This window comes from Anopheles gambiae, chromosome 3, assembly GCF_943734735.2.
Source record: "Anopheles gambiae chromosome 3, idAnoGambNW_F1_1, whole genome shotgun sequence".
NCBI classification, from domain to species: Eukaryota; Metazoa; Arthropoda; class Insecta; order Diptera; family Culicidae; genus Anopheles; species Anopheles gambiae.
Window position 1 is genome coordinate 50,818,806 of NC_064602.1, and position 18,091 is coordinate 50,836,896.

The 18,091-nt window shown below is 41.1% G+C and overlaps 2 protein-coding genes across 4 annotated transcripts in view; one reads left to right on the forward strand and one right to left on the reverse strand.

Annotated features, from left to right (window-relative positions):
* LOC1279690 (protein unc-79 homolog) overlaps window positions 1–15,281 on the forward strand; it is a 30,939-nt gene extending 15,658 nt beyond the window's left edge. The window contains exons 20-28 of one of the 3 annotated variants that reach the window (XM_061660924.1): window positions 11,423–11,826; window positions 11,903–12,256; window positions 12,375–12,553; window positions 12,684–12,838; window positions 12,902–13,233; window positions 13,295–13,681; window positions 13,749–13,927; window positions 14,002–14,425; window positions 14,495–15,281. In XM_061660924.1, the coding sequence (XP_061516908.1) occupies window positions 11,423–11,826; window positions 11,903–12,256; window positions 12,375–12,553; window positions 12,684–12,838; window positions 12,902–13,233; window positions 13,295–13,681; window positions 13,749–13,927; window positions 14,002–14,425; window positions 14,495–14,788 (2,708 nt within the window). In that variant the 3' untranslated portion in view covers window positions 14,789–15,281. Of the gene's footprint in view, window positions 1–11,422; window positions 11,827–11,902; window positions 12,257–12,374; window positions 12,554–12,683; window positions 12,839–12,901; window positions 13,234–13,294; window positions 13,682–13,748; window positions 13,928–14,001; window positions 14,426–14,494 lie in introns of those variants that run through there. The other 2 variants (XM_061660925.1, XM_061660926.1) reach the window with 2 other exon arrangements.
* Window positions 15,282–15,351: 70 nt separating this feature from the next.
* On the reverse strand, window positions 15,352–18,023 carry LOC1279691 (probable glutamine--tRNA ligase). Its single transcript, XM_319458.4, has 2 exons — window positions 16,370–18,023; window positions 15,352–16,295 (listed from the first exon to the last, which is right to left on the reverse strand). The coding sequence occupies exons 1-2, from the start codon at window positions 17,877–17,879 to the stop codon at window positions 15,487–15,489; spliced, it is 2,319 nt and encodes a 772-aa protein (XP_319458.4). The 5' UTR covers window positions 17,880–18,023; the 3' UTR covers window positions 15,352–15,486.
* Window positions 18,024–18,091: the final 68 nt, after the last annotated feature.

Sequence of the window (18,091 nt, forward strand, 5' to 3'; positions counted from 1 at the left end):
TGTCGGTCAAGGCCTGCCTATATCACTAATGGGCTGGATGATGGGCACTAATGGACTTATTGATTACCATAGCAGGATGGTTAGTCCTACATATAGAACAATTGGCCAATAAAATTATTGAAATTATTAAATTAAATTATAAAAAAAACTAGTGAAAATAATGATAACTATATTGATGAAGATAATAATCATAATAATGATAATAATCCTAATAATAGGTGAGAGCACAGGCTAGAAAACTCCTGGGCGTCCATGAAAAACCTCCATGGGAAAGTGGGAGCTAAGGGTACAATATCCTAGGCAATCAAGTAAAAGCTATTTAGCTTTTGTTTTTGGAGGAAATGCCAGGGCAAAAACCCGTATGCCTCCGGGAAAGAAGGCTAACGGCAATAATGGTGGCACGATCTATGAGAAATAGGACCATGCGATTCCCCGAGGAAGGAGCCCCTACTGGAGCTGGGCCTGGGACGGGGGACAGAGCAAACGTCCAGCGGCTAGAAGATGAAATGGTGCAAGAGCGACTTTTCAGTCAACGGGCTCAGCCCGTACCACGAACGCAAAACAGAAACAGCAGCACTATAAATCACCAAGCCAATGCTGCACCTGCTAATGTTGCTGTGGATGATAGACAACAGTCACACACTTTGGCAGGATGCCGACGGCAGCGTATTATGTGGACGAGAGAGATGAACCATTACGTGATTTGTTGCTACTATGTTTGCACGAGGATGGAGACTGACATTTGCATATTTTTTATATTAATTGAAATGATCGACGGACCTCATACGCCCACTCGATATATGTAGGAGTACGATAGGAATATAACATATATTCTTCTTCTTTTTGGCTCAACAACCGTTGTCGGTCAAGGCCTGCCTATACCACTTGTGGGGCTTGGCTTTCAGTGACTTATGGATTACCCCCCCATAGCAGGATAGTCAATCCTACGTATGGCGGCACGGTCCATTTGGGGCTTGAACCCATGACGGACATGTTGTTAGAGTCGTACGAGTTGACGACTGTACTACGAGACCGGCTCACATATATAACCGGCTCATAACATATATAGGGTAAACGTACCTATAGTGGTGCTAGTAGCAATAGTGGTGGTATTGCACTAAAATGCGTCTCATATGATAAATTAACAGTAGTTAAGTTATTTATGATAGTGTGAAATGTTATCTAGCCTTTTACAAAGGATTTTAAAATGAAATGGGGCCATTTCGTTTCTTAGTGACCGAAAAATCTATTATTTTGTGAAAGGTATCAAAATTTTTCCAAAATCCTTAGGATTTCATAACGATACTCAATTTTTTTGGTTAACGTTCTAAATGACCACATAACAACGCAATTATTAGTTTTTTAACATAATTGTCGTCAAATGATATTGTTTTATTCAAATTCATTGGCTTTTGACCATTTTTACGTATTTTTAAGTGTTTTTTACGATAGTGCCATTATAGGTACACCAAACAGGCATGTTCCTATAGTGGTCCTAGTTCTAAAATCAATAAAAACAGCTAATTTTAGATTTTTTTCGACGACATTTATGACATGTCGTACTGTTTTCATTAAAATAAGCAACAAAAATGAGTTTTCTGTAAGTAATTTATCAAACAAAATCCAAAATTCGCTTATCTGGCTGAGTGAAAAATCGACTTCAAATCAAGCAAACTCTTCTAGGTATGGGCTGACGACAGGTGTTATTCAGTACTTCAGTCAAAATTTTCATCAACCAAATTCATACATTTTTACGATCAAATTACGAAAGATATCATTAATATGGCAGTAATCCATGCTATTCATACGAAAACAGCTTCAAAACTAAGCTATATTGATATTATACACTGTTTTGAGGTATCTTTGTTTACCACCACTATAGGAACACAATACGACGACTATAGGAACCATACCACCATTATAAGTGCAACGAAGCAATCACAAAAAAATGTATTTTTTCGTAAATTCGATGTGTTTCATGGTGAAAATGGTTGTGATTGCGAAGATAAAACATATTCCAACTGTTATGTGTTGAAATATACAGAAATTGTCGTTCCTGACACTTTAAATCCATTAAAATACATCTGTACCACCACAAATTGCAACACTATTGGTACATTTACCCTAATCACACGCTTTACACAAAAATAACAAGGACGCTAAAGATTCAGGCGAGATGCGCGAAGCAAATTAAAGCGACTCAACACATTTGCTATCGTCATGCTGGGCTCATGCGCATCAGAAGCCGCATTCAGAGCAAGACATTGGAGGCCTTCACGATTCTAGTTAGTTTTTTGTATGGAGTTTGACAGTTGGAGGCTGAAATCATGTAAACAATCCATACAAAACCACTCAAAAAACTAGCCTGCGATTTTCAGTCTAGAAAATTTTAGTCTAAAAGCTAGAATTAGATTTGAGTACCTGCTCGAAAACACGGGTTTGTTTACATTTATCCCAAGGTGCATTAAAGAAATTAGGTGATCGAATCTGGAATCAAAGTGTATGTAGTCCAGGTGGTCTCATAGCATTTTTTATAACCAAATTTTAATATCACTTTTTGACAGAACGAGTGAAAACTTTTGCTCCAACGAGCTTTCTGGAGGCTTGACAAATACTCAAAACACTCTTACAATCTTCATTCAGAAGCAGAAGCGATAAAAATCAGCCTTCCAAATTCATACACCTTGGGATAAGCCCACCTGTATATTATACTCACTTAGATAGCTGCTCGAAAACTGCTATACAATGCAAACAGCTGACAGGCTGAAATTTCAGCCTACGAGCTTCAAACGGAAAGGGCCCCATTGTTGGAATAGTTTATAGAGGCTTTGGCTCCAACGGAGTTCTTTCGCCTATAAAGAGAAGAAAGATGAGAGCAAGACATGACCGAATAATATGGTAACGCCTGAGCAACTGGAGTTGATCAAGCTGAAGGTGCGGAGGGAATTTGGAGAGGCAAGCTCGCGCAAATCGAGTAGCATTTCTGATGGGCTTAACACAATTGACCAAAATGCATCAAGGGCGAGTGAAGATCGTGATTTGGATGAACCCACCGCTCCAGGATTGTCAGTGGATACCCAACACTGACAGTTACGAGACGAACTAACCCTCCAGATGGCCACAGCTGTTACGCAGTTCCATGGGAAAGACCCCTTGTCTCGTCACCGACTACCAAAACTGCATAATTCTTACCGCCTGAAAACTGCAGTAAGCATCATAAACCAAGATGTCCTACCTCAGTATTTGGATAGCGTGGAGAACATTGAGGATATGCAGTTAATTGTGTAGTCAGTTGCGGTGGCTGTTGTTCGAACGCTAGGATTGCGGACCTATCCGCAATGAGACAGCGAAGGTCGAGCATGCTCCAAGGCTGAAAAGCCCGCCTGGATGCGACGTCTGGAAAACCGGATCAACCGGATCAAAATTCCTGCCAAGTATAGACCAATTACCATGCTTTCTAACTTAAACAAAGTGCTGTCATCAGTGATAACGCAGAAAGTGCAAGATCATTGCGATATCAACAACGTAATGACCGAAGAACAGAAAGGATGTCGAAAAACACGCAAGGCTGCTAAGACCAGGTCATCATTGATACAGTCATAGTTGGTCAGGCAGCCAAGAAGCAAAGAAATCGAAGTATGGCATACATCGATTACAAGAAGGTGTATGATTCAGTACCCCATTCATACCTTCTTAAGGTACTCCAGTTGTACAAAGTAGACGGGAATGTCATCAAGCTAATGCAGCACGCGATGGGTATGTGGAGTACATCTCTACACGTTACCGACGGAAAAGTTGTACTACGGTCAAGATCTCTCAATATCAGGAGGGGTATTTTCCAAGGCGACACCTTTAGTCCGCTGTGGTTTTGTCTTGCTATGAACCCACTTAGCAGAACACTCAACCAGCAATGCAACTTTGGGTATTTACTCAAAAGTGAAGAAATAAGCACGAGAATCACCCACACCTTCTTTATGGATGACTTGAAGCTTTTCGCAGAAACAGTACAGAAGCTGCACCACCTGTTGAAGACCGTGCAGGGATTCAGCAACGACATTAAAATGGAATTTGGTATCGGCAAATGTCGATCAATTCATCTACACCGAGGTCAAGTATTGGATGCCGATAGCTTCCGTGCCAACGAACAAGAGGAAATCCGCCACATGGTTCAAGGTGAAACGTACAAGTTCCTCGGTTTCCTGCAGCTGAGGGGTATTCACCATACAGCAATCAAGAAGGAGCTACTGGACAAGTTCTTACATCGTGTTAGCTGTATCCTGAAGAGCTTCTTGTCAGCCGGCAACAGGGTGAAAACAATATACACATTTGCGGTGCCTTTGTTGACCTACAGCTTTGGGGTGGTGAAATGGTCTAAGACTGACTTGGAAGCGTTGGAGCGAACAATTCGTGTGGCTTCCATTAAGCACCGAATGCGTCACCCAAAAGCGTCCGTCGAGAGAGTAACCCTGCCACGAAAAATAGGAGGGATAGGCATCATTGACATTCAGGCACTTAGTGTTTCTCAGATCCATCAGCTGCGAAGTTACTTCGTGGCAAGCCAAGACCGACATGAACTATACCGCACTGTGTGTAAAGCAGATCACGGATTCAGTGCCCTGCATCTAGCGCAGCAAGATTACCAACTGAATTGCAACATTAACACTGTGGATGAAAAAGTCGCAACGTGGCAACAGAAGGAGCCCCCCCCCCCCCCAGAACAGAAGGAGGCCCCCATCAATTAGACGTGGAACATATCGACAAAGTGTCGTCTAACATTTGGCTTGTGAGGGGTGACCTTTTCTCGGAGACAGAAGGTTTCATGGTAGCCATCCAAGACCGAGTAATTGCGACGAGGTATATATTGCGTGACAGGGCCGGTCTGGTGGTACAGTCGTCAACTCGTACGACGTAACAACATGCCCGTCATGGGTTCAAGCCCCGAATAGACCGTGCATACGTAGGACTGACTATCCTGCTATGGTAACAATAAGTCACTGAAAGCCAAGCTCCTCTCCACTAGTGGGTACTGTCAGGCCTTGATCGACAGCGGTTGTTGTGCCAAAGAAGAAGAAGAAGATAAATTGCGTGAAGACGTGAAGGACCGGTGCAGAATGTGCAACTTAGGAGGAGAATCGATCGAGCATGTCATTGCCGGCTGTCCCGTGCTAGCTGGATCAGCGTATCTCGATCGCCACAACGACGTTTACAAAATTGTGCACCAGCAGCTTGCACTGGGGTACAAGTTGGTAGAGCGATTTTGACCCTACTACCGATATCTCCCAGATCAAGTCTTGGAAAATGATTGCATAAAGCTGTATTGAGATCGCGAAATTATAACGGACATCCTCATCCGTGCCAATAGGCCAGACATCTCAGACTACGAGAAAAGAAAGAAACGAGCGACCATCGACATCGACATTGCTGTAACGTTAGACCAAAATGTTCAGACAACATTTTCCACCAAGGTGATGAAGTATCATGATCTGGCAGAGGAGTTGAAGCAGACGTGGTATCTGGAGGATATCCGCATTGTTCCGGTAGTCATCTCGGCGACCGGAATTGTACCTATGGCCCTCTTACGTTCCCTGAACGAGCTCGAACTGCAGAGAGAACTACCCAGGATTCAGAAGGCGGTGATTCTTCGAACATGTAGCACTTTAAGAAGGTTCCTGAATCCCCATAACTAACATCCGGTGCAAACTCATTAACATTAAGAAAAGAGAGAGGAGAAATGATAATGAGATTCATTCACCTTTGGCATTTGAATAGCCCGGGGTGAAAAGTTCCCAGCATATTGCTGAGAAGGGACAAAATTCGGATAATCTTCTTCTTCTTCTTTGGCTCAACAACCGCTGTCGGTCAAGGCCTGCTTGTACCACTTATGGGCTTTGGCTTTCAGTGACTAATTGATTTCCCCCCATAGCAGGATAGTCAGTCCTACGTATGGCGGCGCGGTCTATTTGGGGATTGAACCCATGACGGGCATGTTGTTAAGTCGTACGAGTTGACGACTGTACTACGAGACCGGCTCGGAAATTCGGATAATAATAATAATAATAAAATGCATAATAATATTAATGCTTTCGTTGAGAGAGCCGTATTAGCTATTGTATTATCGTCAACTTGTACGACTGAACAGCATGGCCGTCATGGGTATGGGTAAGCTCCGTATCGGTTGCTGTGCCAAATAAGAAGAATAACGAAAGGATTGAGGAGTCTTAAATTTGATGAAGTAGAGTTTTGCACGATACGTGAAACCAGCTATAATTCGATATATTGACAAAATTACTTCTATTTTTATAGTCCAAAATAACAGTATAACTTTAATACTTCCGTGGACGTGATGGTTGAAGTATTTTGCCTGAGGCAGAGCAAAAAAAAGCAATATCGAATTATTGCTGGTTTCACGTATCGTGCAAAACTCTACTTCATCAAATTTAACCGTAGAGTTGGCAACCAGATTTACACACGTAAGTTGGCAACCGGCATACCCGGGTATTCCACACGTTTTGATGCAAAAAATTAACGATTTTCATAGGTAAACAATGCTTTCTATATTTTAATGCTGTAAGCAAGTAATGCCGACCATATATTCTCTTCTATTTCATTTATTAATTAAGTTTTTCCATTTTATTATAAAAATAACGGTCAAATTGAAATTTGGAATCGCTTGAATTTGACTCGAAAATAAGCACAATACAAAAAGAGGAAGAAGAGAAACGTCATTCTCCATACAAAATGTATGGAATACCCGGGTATGCTGGTTGCCAACTTACGTGGTAAAGTTTAAAAAATTCAAAATAAAATACTTACAGACTGTTTAAAATTAAAATTTATGTACCAAAAAATCATAAATTAAAAGTTGGGAGGCTACGGAAAATTTCAGGTCAATAAAAGCAATGAATCAAAAGTTATTTCAGTTTAAAGTTGAAAAAAATACCCGGGTATCCGGTTGCCAACTTAAAGGTTAAGACTCCTCAATCCTCAATCAAGGGGCACTTATGGTTTAACTATTCGTATTGTTCCGGACCCGACGGCCAAGCCGACCGCGAAGGTTTCGGTCGTTCTGGAGCGCTTGATAACCGTCTGCTGCCACGGAACAGAACGTCCCGGGCAAAAGGGTTTCGGGAGCGTCAACGGTCCAACTCTCCTTCACCAAACTACTTTCAGTATTGGCCTACCAGGCTAGTTACCTCTTTTCCAAATTAAATTGGGAGGTCTATGCCGTGGTAGCGCCGCTACTGATTTCGTTAAGCGCTGTCGAGAAGGCAATCGTATTCGCCCTGGTTTCACCCGGGAGAATCTTAACACCAAACAGAGAAACGCCCCAAGTGCCACAAATCCACTAAACGACCACTAAACGGCTTCTAAACGACTCAAGTTCTCTACCTAAACGGAATATAGAAAGACTTCGTTTAGCAGACGGCAAACGACTCATGCATTCTAAAAACAGCGAAAAAACTGGTGGCGCTCTCTGTTGGTGGGATACCCCAGCCAGTTGAGCTTCATCGCTTGGAGGAGAGCTTTCTCATTTCCTCTGTACTGTTGTATGGTTTCGCATTGATGTTATGCATCGCTAGAACTAGAACGGCGATACAATTGTTTAAATACTAAACTCCAATGGAAACCACCAGCACTGAAGCAAGTGAGATTTATTTGAGTAATGGTCGTTGGTGTTGATACCCACGTATCTGACCACACGACCATTCATGTAGATTTTTGCTCGGAAAGTTAGAAGGCTATATAGGTCATGATAAGATGAAACTTGCCGAAACACATTGCAAGAAAAGGATAGCAATATAATAATCAGTTTTTAATACGCCATCTATTGATCAAACCAATCAAGCTGTAGAGCTTTCATTTTTTTTTCTATGGATATTCAATTTTCCAGTCGTTTAAGCTTAATCTGTGGCGCTTGGGGCACTCATGAAATGCTGGTGTAAGACTGCCCAAGCGCCACAGATTAAGCTTAAACGACTGGAAAATTGAATATCCATAGTAAAAAAATGAAAGCTCCACAGCTTCATTGCTTTGATCAATAGATGGCGTATTACGCCAGGACTCCACAGAGCATAACACGGAGCGCAACATAACAACTGACAGCTGCCAAACGCTTTAGAAAACGCTTTATTGCTGGTATCATATTTTGAACATCCTTAGTAGGCCGCTCATTGCTCGTAGAAAAACTACCAGCCTACTGCGATGACCGAAAGTTAATGAAACGCTTTACCTCCTTTCCCAAGCGTTTTGGGAAGCGTTTGGCAGCTGTCAGTTGTTATGTTGCGCTCCGTGTTATGCTCTGTGGAGTCCTGGCGTTACAACTCATCATTATATTGCTATCCTTTTCTTGCAATGTGTTTCGACAAGCCATCTTATCATGACCTATATAGCCTTCTAACTTTCTGAGCAAAAATATATATGAATGGTCGTGTGGTCAGATACGTGGGCATCAACACCAACGACCATTATTCGAATCTCACTTACTTCAGTACTGGTGGTTTCTGTTGGAGTTTAGTATTTAAACAAGCGTATCGCCGTTCTAGTTCTAGCGATGCATAACTTCAATGCGAAACCATACAACAGTACAGAGGAAATGAGAAAACTCTCCTCCAAGCGATGAAGCTCAACTGGTTGGGGTATCCCACCAACAGAGTGCGCCACCATCTTTTTCGCTATTTTTAGAATGCATGAGTCGTTTGCCGTCTGCTAAACGAAGTCTTTCTATATTCCGTTTAGGTAGAGAACTTGAGTCGTTTAGAAGCCGTTTAGTGGTCGTTTAGTGGATTTGTGGCACTTGGGTGATTTATTATAATTATTTCCTCCTTTCATACTCTAAATTACAAGCTATCATAGCCTACTAAGAACAAAATATAAATTATTTAATTATAAATTCAAACAGCCACCTTCGATGTGGTCGCTGCGCAACACGTATGAACCCGCCTTGAGCTGTAAATTAAAAAAAAAAAGCAGTGCTATACAAAATTCCGATTGCGTCAACTCTTTGTTCTTGCTAAAGTATCAAAAATATAAGTAAAATCATGTAACGTGCGCTAATGAAATGCAATGCAGTGAACACACGCATAACGAGTTTAATCTGTTCCAGAGACTCACATATTATATTTATATGAGAAGGAAAATAGATGGTTACATGTGCCAAGTCAATGTTATGATTTGAGAATGAAGGGATTTTATTATCACTTTTAAAGCGTGAAAAAGAGTCCAATGTATCAATGTATGTATCAATGTATGAAATAATTAAAAAAAAAGAAATGAAACCAGAACTGAATGGATGTTGCTGGTTGCTGGACGACATTTTACTCGTAAAATTTAACACCTGAGCAGTAATTAGATTTGATTATTAAGCGAAACTTTCTCTTAGAGAATACTCTTAAAGGTCCACTGAAATCTCGCTATATATAAAATCGAAAATCGCCACAATGACGTGAGAGTAACCATTCAGCGAGAGAGAGAGAGAGAGAGAGAGAGAGAGAGAAAGAGAGAGAGAGAGAGAGAGAGAGAGAGAGAGAGAGAGTTGTGAGAGCAGAGCTCTCTTAGCAACGCGCGTTGCTGCGAAAATAATTGCTCCAAGCACCATTGCTAGCCCGCGGATGATGAGGGCACTGGTTACTTAGATTTTTTGAATAAATCGGCTTAGAATTACATGGTATTGGATCTAAGGTTTTTTTTTAATAATTTAAGATGCAAATTTGCCAGCTGATGCTGATGTGTCCCACGATAAATGCTGATGTGATGCTTCCCATGATAAATCAAGATATTCAAGACAAATTTTAAGAAAACATGTTTGAAAACATGCAAAATAGCTTAATTGTGAAATGGTTGATATTCCAATTAATTCAATCATTCATCAAAGCCAACCATACTCATTACTGGAGCTTAAGCACCTCGAATACTACATACAAGGAAAACGCATAACAATAAGAGGCAGATGTAGCCGAGAGACCCTAAGCGGCCATATGCTTAAAAGCCTTGCTGAAATTCCGAGCGAAAAATCGGCGGATGTTGATGGCTTGAAAGTTAAAGTTGAACATTTAAGAACTAATTATTTCAGGATATTCTTGCGCAACATGGCTGCAACATACTGCGCGTTAGGTGAGACAACCGTGCGCACTGCATTCAGCCGGATCAGTATCAACTTCAGAATGATCCACAATGAAACTATGCTTAATGTAGCTTGCCCAAGAGGACTGAAAAGATTCTAACTGTATTTATCAAGAGTGATGACGATATCTACCATGTGATGCTATCACTATGGTGTTGATTAAGAACAACCACGTTATAATTAAGGACACGCCAAATTAAAAGCAAAATCTGAAAGATGTGGGGCGGCAAGAGCAAGTAAAGTAGTTTGCAAGTAAACGCGAATTTAGTTAGTTGATCTGGGAAGGCTATAACAGTGTTGAACCATTCTTTTCTATAACAGTATAGATTGGAATATTAGAACTACACATTTGGAATGGTTATATGAGGGGATATGTTCACTGTTGAAATTTGATACTTGGCGCAACATTAACAATTGTCTCATACACAAATACCAATTCCATTTAATACTTCAAAACCAGTTTCAGGACAATAAAATAAGCATCTATTACTTATTACCTAACGTATGAAACATAGGTCGTAAAAAAGAGTAGAATAGGAATTCGAACCACGTGCGATATCATATATTTTTAATTCGATCTTACATTTATGGGCACAAAAAAATGGAAGATGGATTGAAGCAAAAGTGAGCATTTTGACATTGTATGTTTTTAAGTACGCAATTGGATCTAAACACGTTGTATATGCGGCACCTTAATTTTTTAATCCACTGCCCATCAATACACACTCCTGAGGCAGGCCAAGACCGCAAAGCGGGTGTAGCGCCGGATAAGTAAGTAAGTTATTCAATGAACACGTTGTTGAGGTTACTACTTAACTATGCTTTCCAAAAAATCACGCCAATAACTAAAAAAGAATAATCAAAAAATTATACATTTGTGTCAACAAAGGCATGAAACGTATCAGTTCGATTGAAAATAAGTAGGAATGCAGCTACTGAACCTGCTATTTTATCAAAATAGCCACAAAACACGCCAATCATGATTATCATTGTTATTACTTATAAGTGTTAGTACATAAGATTCATTGGTACTTCACGTGCGTAACAAATAACCTCATTTTTGAACACCACTTCAAAAAAAATACAAAATTGCGTGACTTGGTTTTTTATGGTTATTAAAGATATTAGCCTAATTTTTACATCAGTATGTCACTACATTGTATGTTTACATTGTCACTGAACGTGTAGAGTTTGAAAATAATTCGAAATTTGAGGACATCCGGTAGATTTTACCGGGCCTTAACTAGTATAAATATAAAATAACGCAAGTTCAACTACAAAAATATGTTTCTCTTTTTTTAGCAGATGAATCTCTAGGTTGCAGGAAGACAACAAACACAACGAATACAAAGTTTGATTCTGAACAAACGAGCCGTGCACCTGGTACAGATCCTCACACATTCAAATTATCTTGCGAACGATCCAGTGCTACATGTGTACAACCAACGGATATTAATGAGCGCAAATCTCCGGTGTATGATGCTCTAGCAGAAGCGACTAAAACATCAAGCTGCCCTGTTTCCGCTATTCCCGCTGGATTAGGTAAAAGCTACCTACAACAGATACCAATTCCAACGCCGGAACGATTGTTACCTATAGGGCAGTATGCAACAGAGAGCGTAAGCACTATTGTGGAAAGAGTACGGGAAGGATTGGCGATTCCAGAAGGAACAAGCTCCAATGAAACAACTGATGATCGATCCGATGTAAGTAAATGTTGTGTAACAAACAGCACAACAGCATGTTAGCCTTATTAATTATGATCTTCCTTTCGCGTATTAGAGTGCTGCCAGCTGTTGTCACACACGAGATATATCGTCGTCATCTCCAAGAAAGCTAACGAAGCAGAGTGCCCTAGAATCTCCACCCCAGGCCCTGGATAATGAGAATGGGCCTGCAGGAACTAGTATCAGCAATCCTTATGCTTCGCACGGTTTGCCAGAAAGAGAATTAATGACATCGGATGGCATTAATAAAGAGATCCAACAACCCCAGAAACATTCTAAAAGAACAAAAGTGTTTAGTGACGGTTCGAAGGACACTCGTGTAAAGTATGCTGGCTCCTGGGCACCTGACACTAAGGATGATGGATCCGAAATTGATGATCCTGAGAGCTCATCGTGTCCGGAAAAATCAGTAAGTAGATATACAAAATAGGCGGATTAAATATCCAATCCTACAAACATGGTTAAGTTGCAAAATTGGAACATGCTGTATTTATACTTACACCTTCTACTGCTTCTTACATTTGCAGAGTAATCTGCGGATTGGTGATGAGTGTATCTGTCACCGCTGTACAGAATGTGGAGCGGTGAAAGAGGAGTATACAGATGAAGAAATGGGCATAATGTTAATCGTGCTTGGTACCTTTATCCACCGGGAACCTTCTCTAGGAGCACCGTTCTTACCGGAAATACTAACTATCGTCTCAAGGTACGTTACATGCATTTTGTGTACAATTAATAGCCTTCGAGCATTAGCTCTGCTTTGACAGAGGAGGAATTATGTTCGTGTTTTGCAACTGTGTTACGCAACGATATTATTGTATGTTTTTATCTTCCAGAATTTCTTTACACCCAACATTTCCGTGGCGTTGTGAAAGCTTAACTCATTTGCCAGGTGGTTCACAATCAGTTGCACACCAGTTCATTCGATGTGTACTGCATCAACTTGCTCCTAATGGCGTATTTTATCAAGTTTTTTTAACCCAGAAAGATGGTAAGTATGCATTTTCGCGAACAGTCTAAACCTGCCTACATTCAACTTATCGATTTGGCACAGAAACAACTCGTAAGCGATTCTATCGAAGCGTGTCCAACAGTTTGAACGATTTCTCCGAGCTGAACCCAACAAGCCCAATACAAATGCTTGCCGAAACGCTGAATGCAAAGAAAACACTCCCAACGGATCTATTGCCCGTGATCTTCCGCAATCTAGCCGAGTATTTACAGTGTGTTCCGATAGACTGTATAGCAGGCAGCGTATGGTTACCAGTAATACAAGCTCTGGACAGTTTGCTTCGCCGGGTTATATTGATACTAGGTAGTATCAGTGGTTCCGAGCATCTGCTTGACATAATCGTAGCCGTACTAAAAGTACCCCAACTGTCTAAGGTAAGGTCATTCGGGAATACCAAAGATCAATCAATACAAAAACTACCGTAACATTTTTCAGAGCATTTTGGAACCATTTTCTAAAATCATAAGCTACGCCATACAAAATCTTCAATTGACGCAGAGAGTACTCGTTGAAATTTGCAGCTTGAGTGGACGAGCTTTTGCCAAAGAGCGTGATAAGCTGTACCTTGGACGGCAAATCGTTTTTGATCTAGTGCAAGCACTCAAGTTCAAAATCAACGTACCGGATAACAATCTGCTGCTTTTGGTAGGATTTCTACTACAAGACGCTGGTGGAATTCTGCCACCAGGTATTATCGGAGACATTTCTACCGGCGAATCGTTTGTTCATGCGAACTGCAATATTTCTGAATGCATGAGACAACCCTATCTTAACGATATTCTAGAGTTCTTGGCCGATTTTCATACACTGAGTAAAATTAAGGTAAACGTTTGTTTTTTAATTCCATCATTTAATTATGTCTCATTAGTATGAAACGTAATAATTTTAGAATTTGAAAGCGTCAAGCACCACACCTGGCTTGTGCGAAGACACAATAGGTGGAGTACTAAAGGGTGCAATCGCACAGTATCTTGCACTTGAGATGTCGCGTGGCAATTCAAAGGATAGCCGAACCGTTTCAAAATATCTACCATGGTTGAATAATGCGCCATCATCTTTACAGCAAGGGTAAGAATAGTTATATATACTATTTTATATACTGCAAAAATTAAGTGCATTGACCTGTTTGTTGTTCCACACAGTCCAAAAGAATTCACAGAGTGCGTTGGTCACATGCGTTTGCTCTCCTGGCTACTGATGGGTTCACTAACGCACACAGCATTGATCGTGCGCCGTATAGGGGCTGGTACAACAGCACCGCATCAAACTCACTTGCGGAACAGTGCCCTCATTATCCAACCCGTGCCACAAGAAGCCAGTTGTCATATTGCCGATCATGTGCAAGTAATTTTTGCTGGATTTGCAGAACAGTCAAAGACGTCTGTGCTACACATGTCGTCATTGTTTCATGCTTTTACTTTGTGCCAATTATGGACGGTTTATCTTGAGCAGGTGGCCAGTTTGGCAGCAATTTCATCGGAAGCATATAATACCACTCTCAGTGTTCTATTTGAATTTTGGGCAAAAGTCACTCCATGCATCTTGCAACTAGTGTCGCACTCGAAGGTAAACGAATATTAATCAATGAAAGAACACTTTAATCAACTACCTTGCTCATATCTCTCCTATACACAGCTATCAGAGAGCGTAAACCTTCATTTCTTGGGTCTTCTGGAATCTCTGAAGGAAACTAGATCCACGATACTGGCGAAATTGCTGCCGCTCTGGACACCGGTACTTTCGTCTAACACGCAACTGTCCGGTACGCTGCACGTGCGCTTGCAAAACTGTCGCGATGCCGTTCCTAATATTGAGGAACAGGATTTCCACGCATCGGAAGCTCTACTGAAATGGCTACAGCGTCTTCAGTTTAAAATGGGCCAAATAGAACTGCAATCATCTACGGCCACTCAATTCTATTCCATTTAAGGGTATTTTGTTAGTTTGTATTCATCATATCTTGCTTGCCTAATGGTAGACTTATGTTCCCACATAATCAAATAGTGAGTTTATGCGATATCCGTATCGGGGAGGAAATCGATCCACCTCCGTACTAATATAATGTATTTACAATTGTGTTGCCAATTAAACCACTAATAATTCACGAAAATGTGTACAATTAGAACAGGCCAGCTTGGATATGTTTGTTATTTTTTCCCTTCGATAGAGTGCTGCCATTCTAATGATATTCTACCGTAATAGTACGCATGGCAGATATTACAAAATGTTAATCTTAAACTTGAACAGAAATTCCGAAACGGAAAAGCGGTGTTGGAAATATAATTCATTCATTAGCATAATTGTCTATGTCACGTGATTGGAAAATTGGTAGTAAACCAATGTCGATATTGTACAACTTGCAAACGATATTAACAAATAAACAATGTGCTGATGAAAGTTTGCAAATGCTTACCATTAAAAACTGACGCTTGTAATATTCATCACTATAATTAATTATTATGCAGAGGGCAAAAAAAACTCCACTCCAAGAATCACTTCACGAACATTTTTCTTTTCTTTCTATTATTGTAGCATTTACCACATGCAAACATCTCCATAACTGGTTTAATATTTCCTCCAATCGTATCATAATGACTGCAAGATTGAAACGGGCTTGATTTGTCAATCTAAATATTTTTACCAGTATCTTCTTTAAGCGTGACGGTACGATTGAAAACAAGCTGGCCGTTTCTGCTATCCGGATCCACGGAGAAGTAACCAATGCGTTCGAATTGATATTTATCGTACACTTTACTGTTCATGACATGTGCATCGACATAGCCGCACAGCGAACGAATCGTGTCCGAAGCACAGTCGCTCAAAAACCCATTGGGAACATCGTTACTGTCTTCTGGGTTCTTGTGCATAAACAGCTTCTCATACAAACGTACCTCTACTGGACAGGGTTTAGCTACCCAGTGTACATACGCTTTAGGTTTTTCGGTTGCAGTACACGGTTCTATGCGACATACTAGTTCCTCGACGGTGCCCGATTTTCGAACAACACTTTCTACTCTAAGCATGGAACCAATGTATTTCAGTCCAACCGGTTGTCCTGGCGTTAGTCGACGGAAAGATTTGTCAGCATTTTCCATGAAATCGGTTCGCTCTATATATACAACACGATCGAACCAAATCATGTGCTCGCCTTTCTCCGGCACGTTTGGAAAATTGGGCACTGATAGTTGAATTGGCCCGTTATGCGGATAATCAAGTATAGTAATCTTCAGAGGTTCTAGTACTGCCATTGTACGTGATGCTGCAAGATTCAATACATCTCTGGCAGACGCTTCCAGTGCAGCAGGGTCAATGGACGTTTGGGCACCGGTGAGACCCATCTGGGCACAAAAATTGTTGATTGCTTCGGCTGGATAACCCTTGCGTCGCAAAGCAGACAGGGTGAATAATCTAGGATCATCCCAGTCGTTAACAATATCTGAAAAAAAAAAACAAATGACCATGTCATACACATTATTTACACGTCGTTGTACATCGAATATTTAGTCTTACTTTCAGTGATCAGCTTGTTAATTTTGCGCTTAGAAACTACGGTGTAGTTAACATTAAGCCGCGCATATTCCCATTGCACTGGGCAGTATATATTGAGTGCATTACAGAGCCAATAATACGACGATCTTCTCGATTGGAACTCCTTGGTGCAAAGCGAATGGGTGATATCCTCCAGACTATCGCACAAACAATGTGTATAGTCGTACGTCGGATAGATGCACCACTTTGTTCCGGTCCGATGGTGTGGAATAAACTTGATCCGGTAGGCTACCGGGTCCATTTTTCCCTCCTCCAGCGTGATTTTCATGCGTAATGTTGCCGCACCTTCATCAATTTTCCCATTTTTCATGTCTTCGAACAGCTGCAGGCTTTCCTCGATTGGACGATTACGCCACTTGGATGGTTCGGTTGTAAATCCCTTCATTTGATCAGCAGTTTGATGACACACGTAAGCCATATCTTTTCTTATGAGCTGCACAGCAAATTCGTACAACTGTTGGAAGTAGTCCGAAGAGTAAGTAATTTTGAATGGCTTATAACCGAGCCATTCGACAATGTCGCGTATGCCTTTAACAAATTTTTCCTCTTCCTTCTCGGGATTGGTGTCATCGTAACGAAGGAAGCAGATGCCATCGTTCGCTGCCGCGTAAGCAAAGTTGATGTTGATAGCTTTAGCGTGGCCAATGTGCAGAATTCCATTCGGCTCAGGAGGGAAGCGGGTACGCACTTTGCCACCAGTTCGCTGTAAATGTTCCTTCAAGAGACGTTCCGTATCGGGAGTAATAATATACCCATCAGTTTTGAAATTTTCGCCTGGACGATGGAAATCGACATTACGCATCAGATCAACCATCGTTCGAGGGCCTTCTGGTCGATTATTAGCATTGACGGCTGATGGTTCAACGACAGAGGTTGCTTTGGGTGCAGTATCTGAGGCTGGGGTTTCCCGACGTTTTTTACCCACTTTCTCGCCATCGGCATCCGTTTTGGGGCCAAGTAAATCAAACATTTGCACATCCACCTCACTTTTAAGGGCTTTACCATCCACCCATGGCAAAGCACTTCGAATTTCGCTCAACAATTTTCCGACATTAAAACGATAACGTTGGTCGACGATATCGCTACGATATTTGGCAACGGTTATTTCAACCGCCCGCTCGATTTCTTCCGGTGTCACAACTACTCCCACACCGCAAGCCGCATCGAAAGTAGCTTCGTCGATAGTGGCTTTCGTCACGTTAGCCAGAACATATTCCAGTGCGGTGTCAACACGTAGACTAGTGTCCAAACTGTTATCCAAAATTTTTCTCACTATAAGTTCCAAATGGTGAGCCGTCTGCGGTTTTATCTTTGAGCATGCCTGAAATATCAGCGGTTTTTGTGCTGAACTTAACTCCACACCCGGCGGGACGTAAGAGAAGGCACGTGTAATTGTGCTAGTAAGGGTTGCGTTTTTAAGCGTTTCCTTGATTTTTTGCTCATTTAGACCGAGAGAAACGAGATGTTCCATCGTGGTACACTAATGTTTTAGCTGAAAATAAGATTTATGTATAAATCTGGATTGTTAATTAAAACTAAAACAAAAGGAGAAATTTTGCTAGCGCGAACACGTATGATGAAATAAGTGACAGTGAACGGTATTACCTTTTCTATACGGCATTGCGAAAATCGAAAACCGAAGACATTTTCAGGGTGGCCAGATTAACTGAAACACTGATCATA

Bases quoted from the DNA above. Each gene is read 5' to 3' on its own strand.
- LOC1279691 (XM_319458.4), bottom strand. From the start codon at position 17,879: ATGGAACATCTCGTTTCTCTCGGTCTAAATGAGCAAAAAATCAAGGAA. The intron at 16,296-16,369 runs GTAAGACTAAAT...TTTTTTTTTCAG, and splicing joins TAACAAGCTGATCACTGAAA to ATATTGTTAACGACTGGGAT.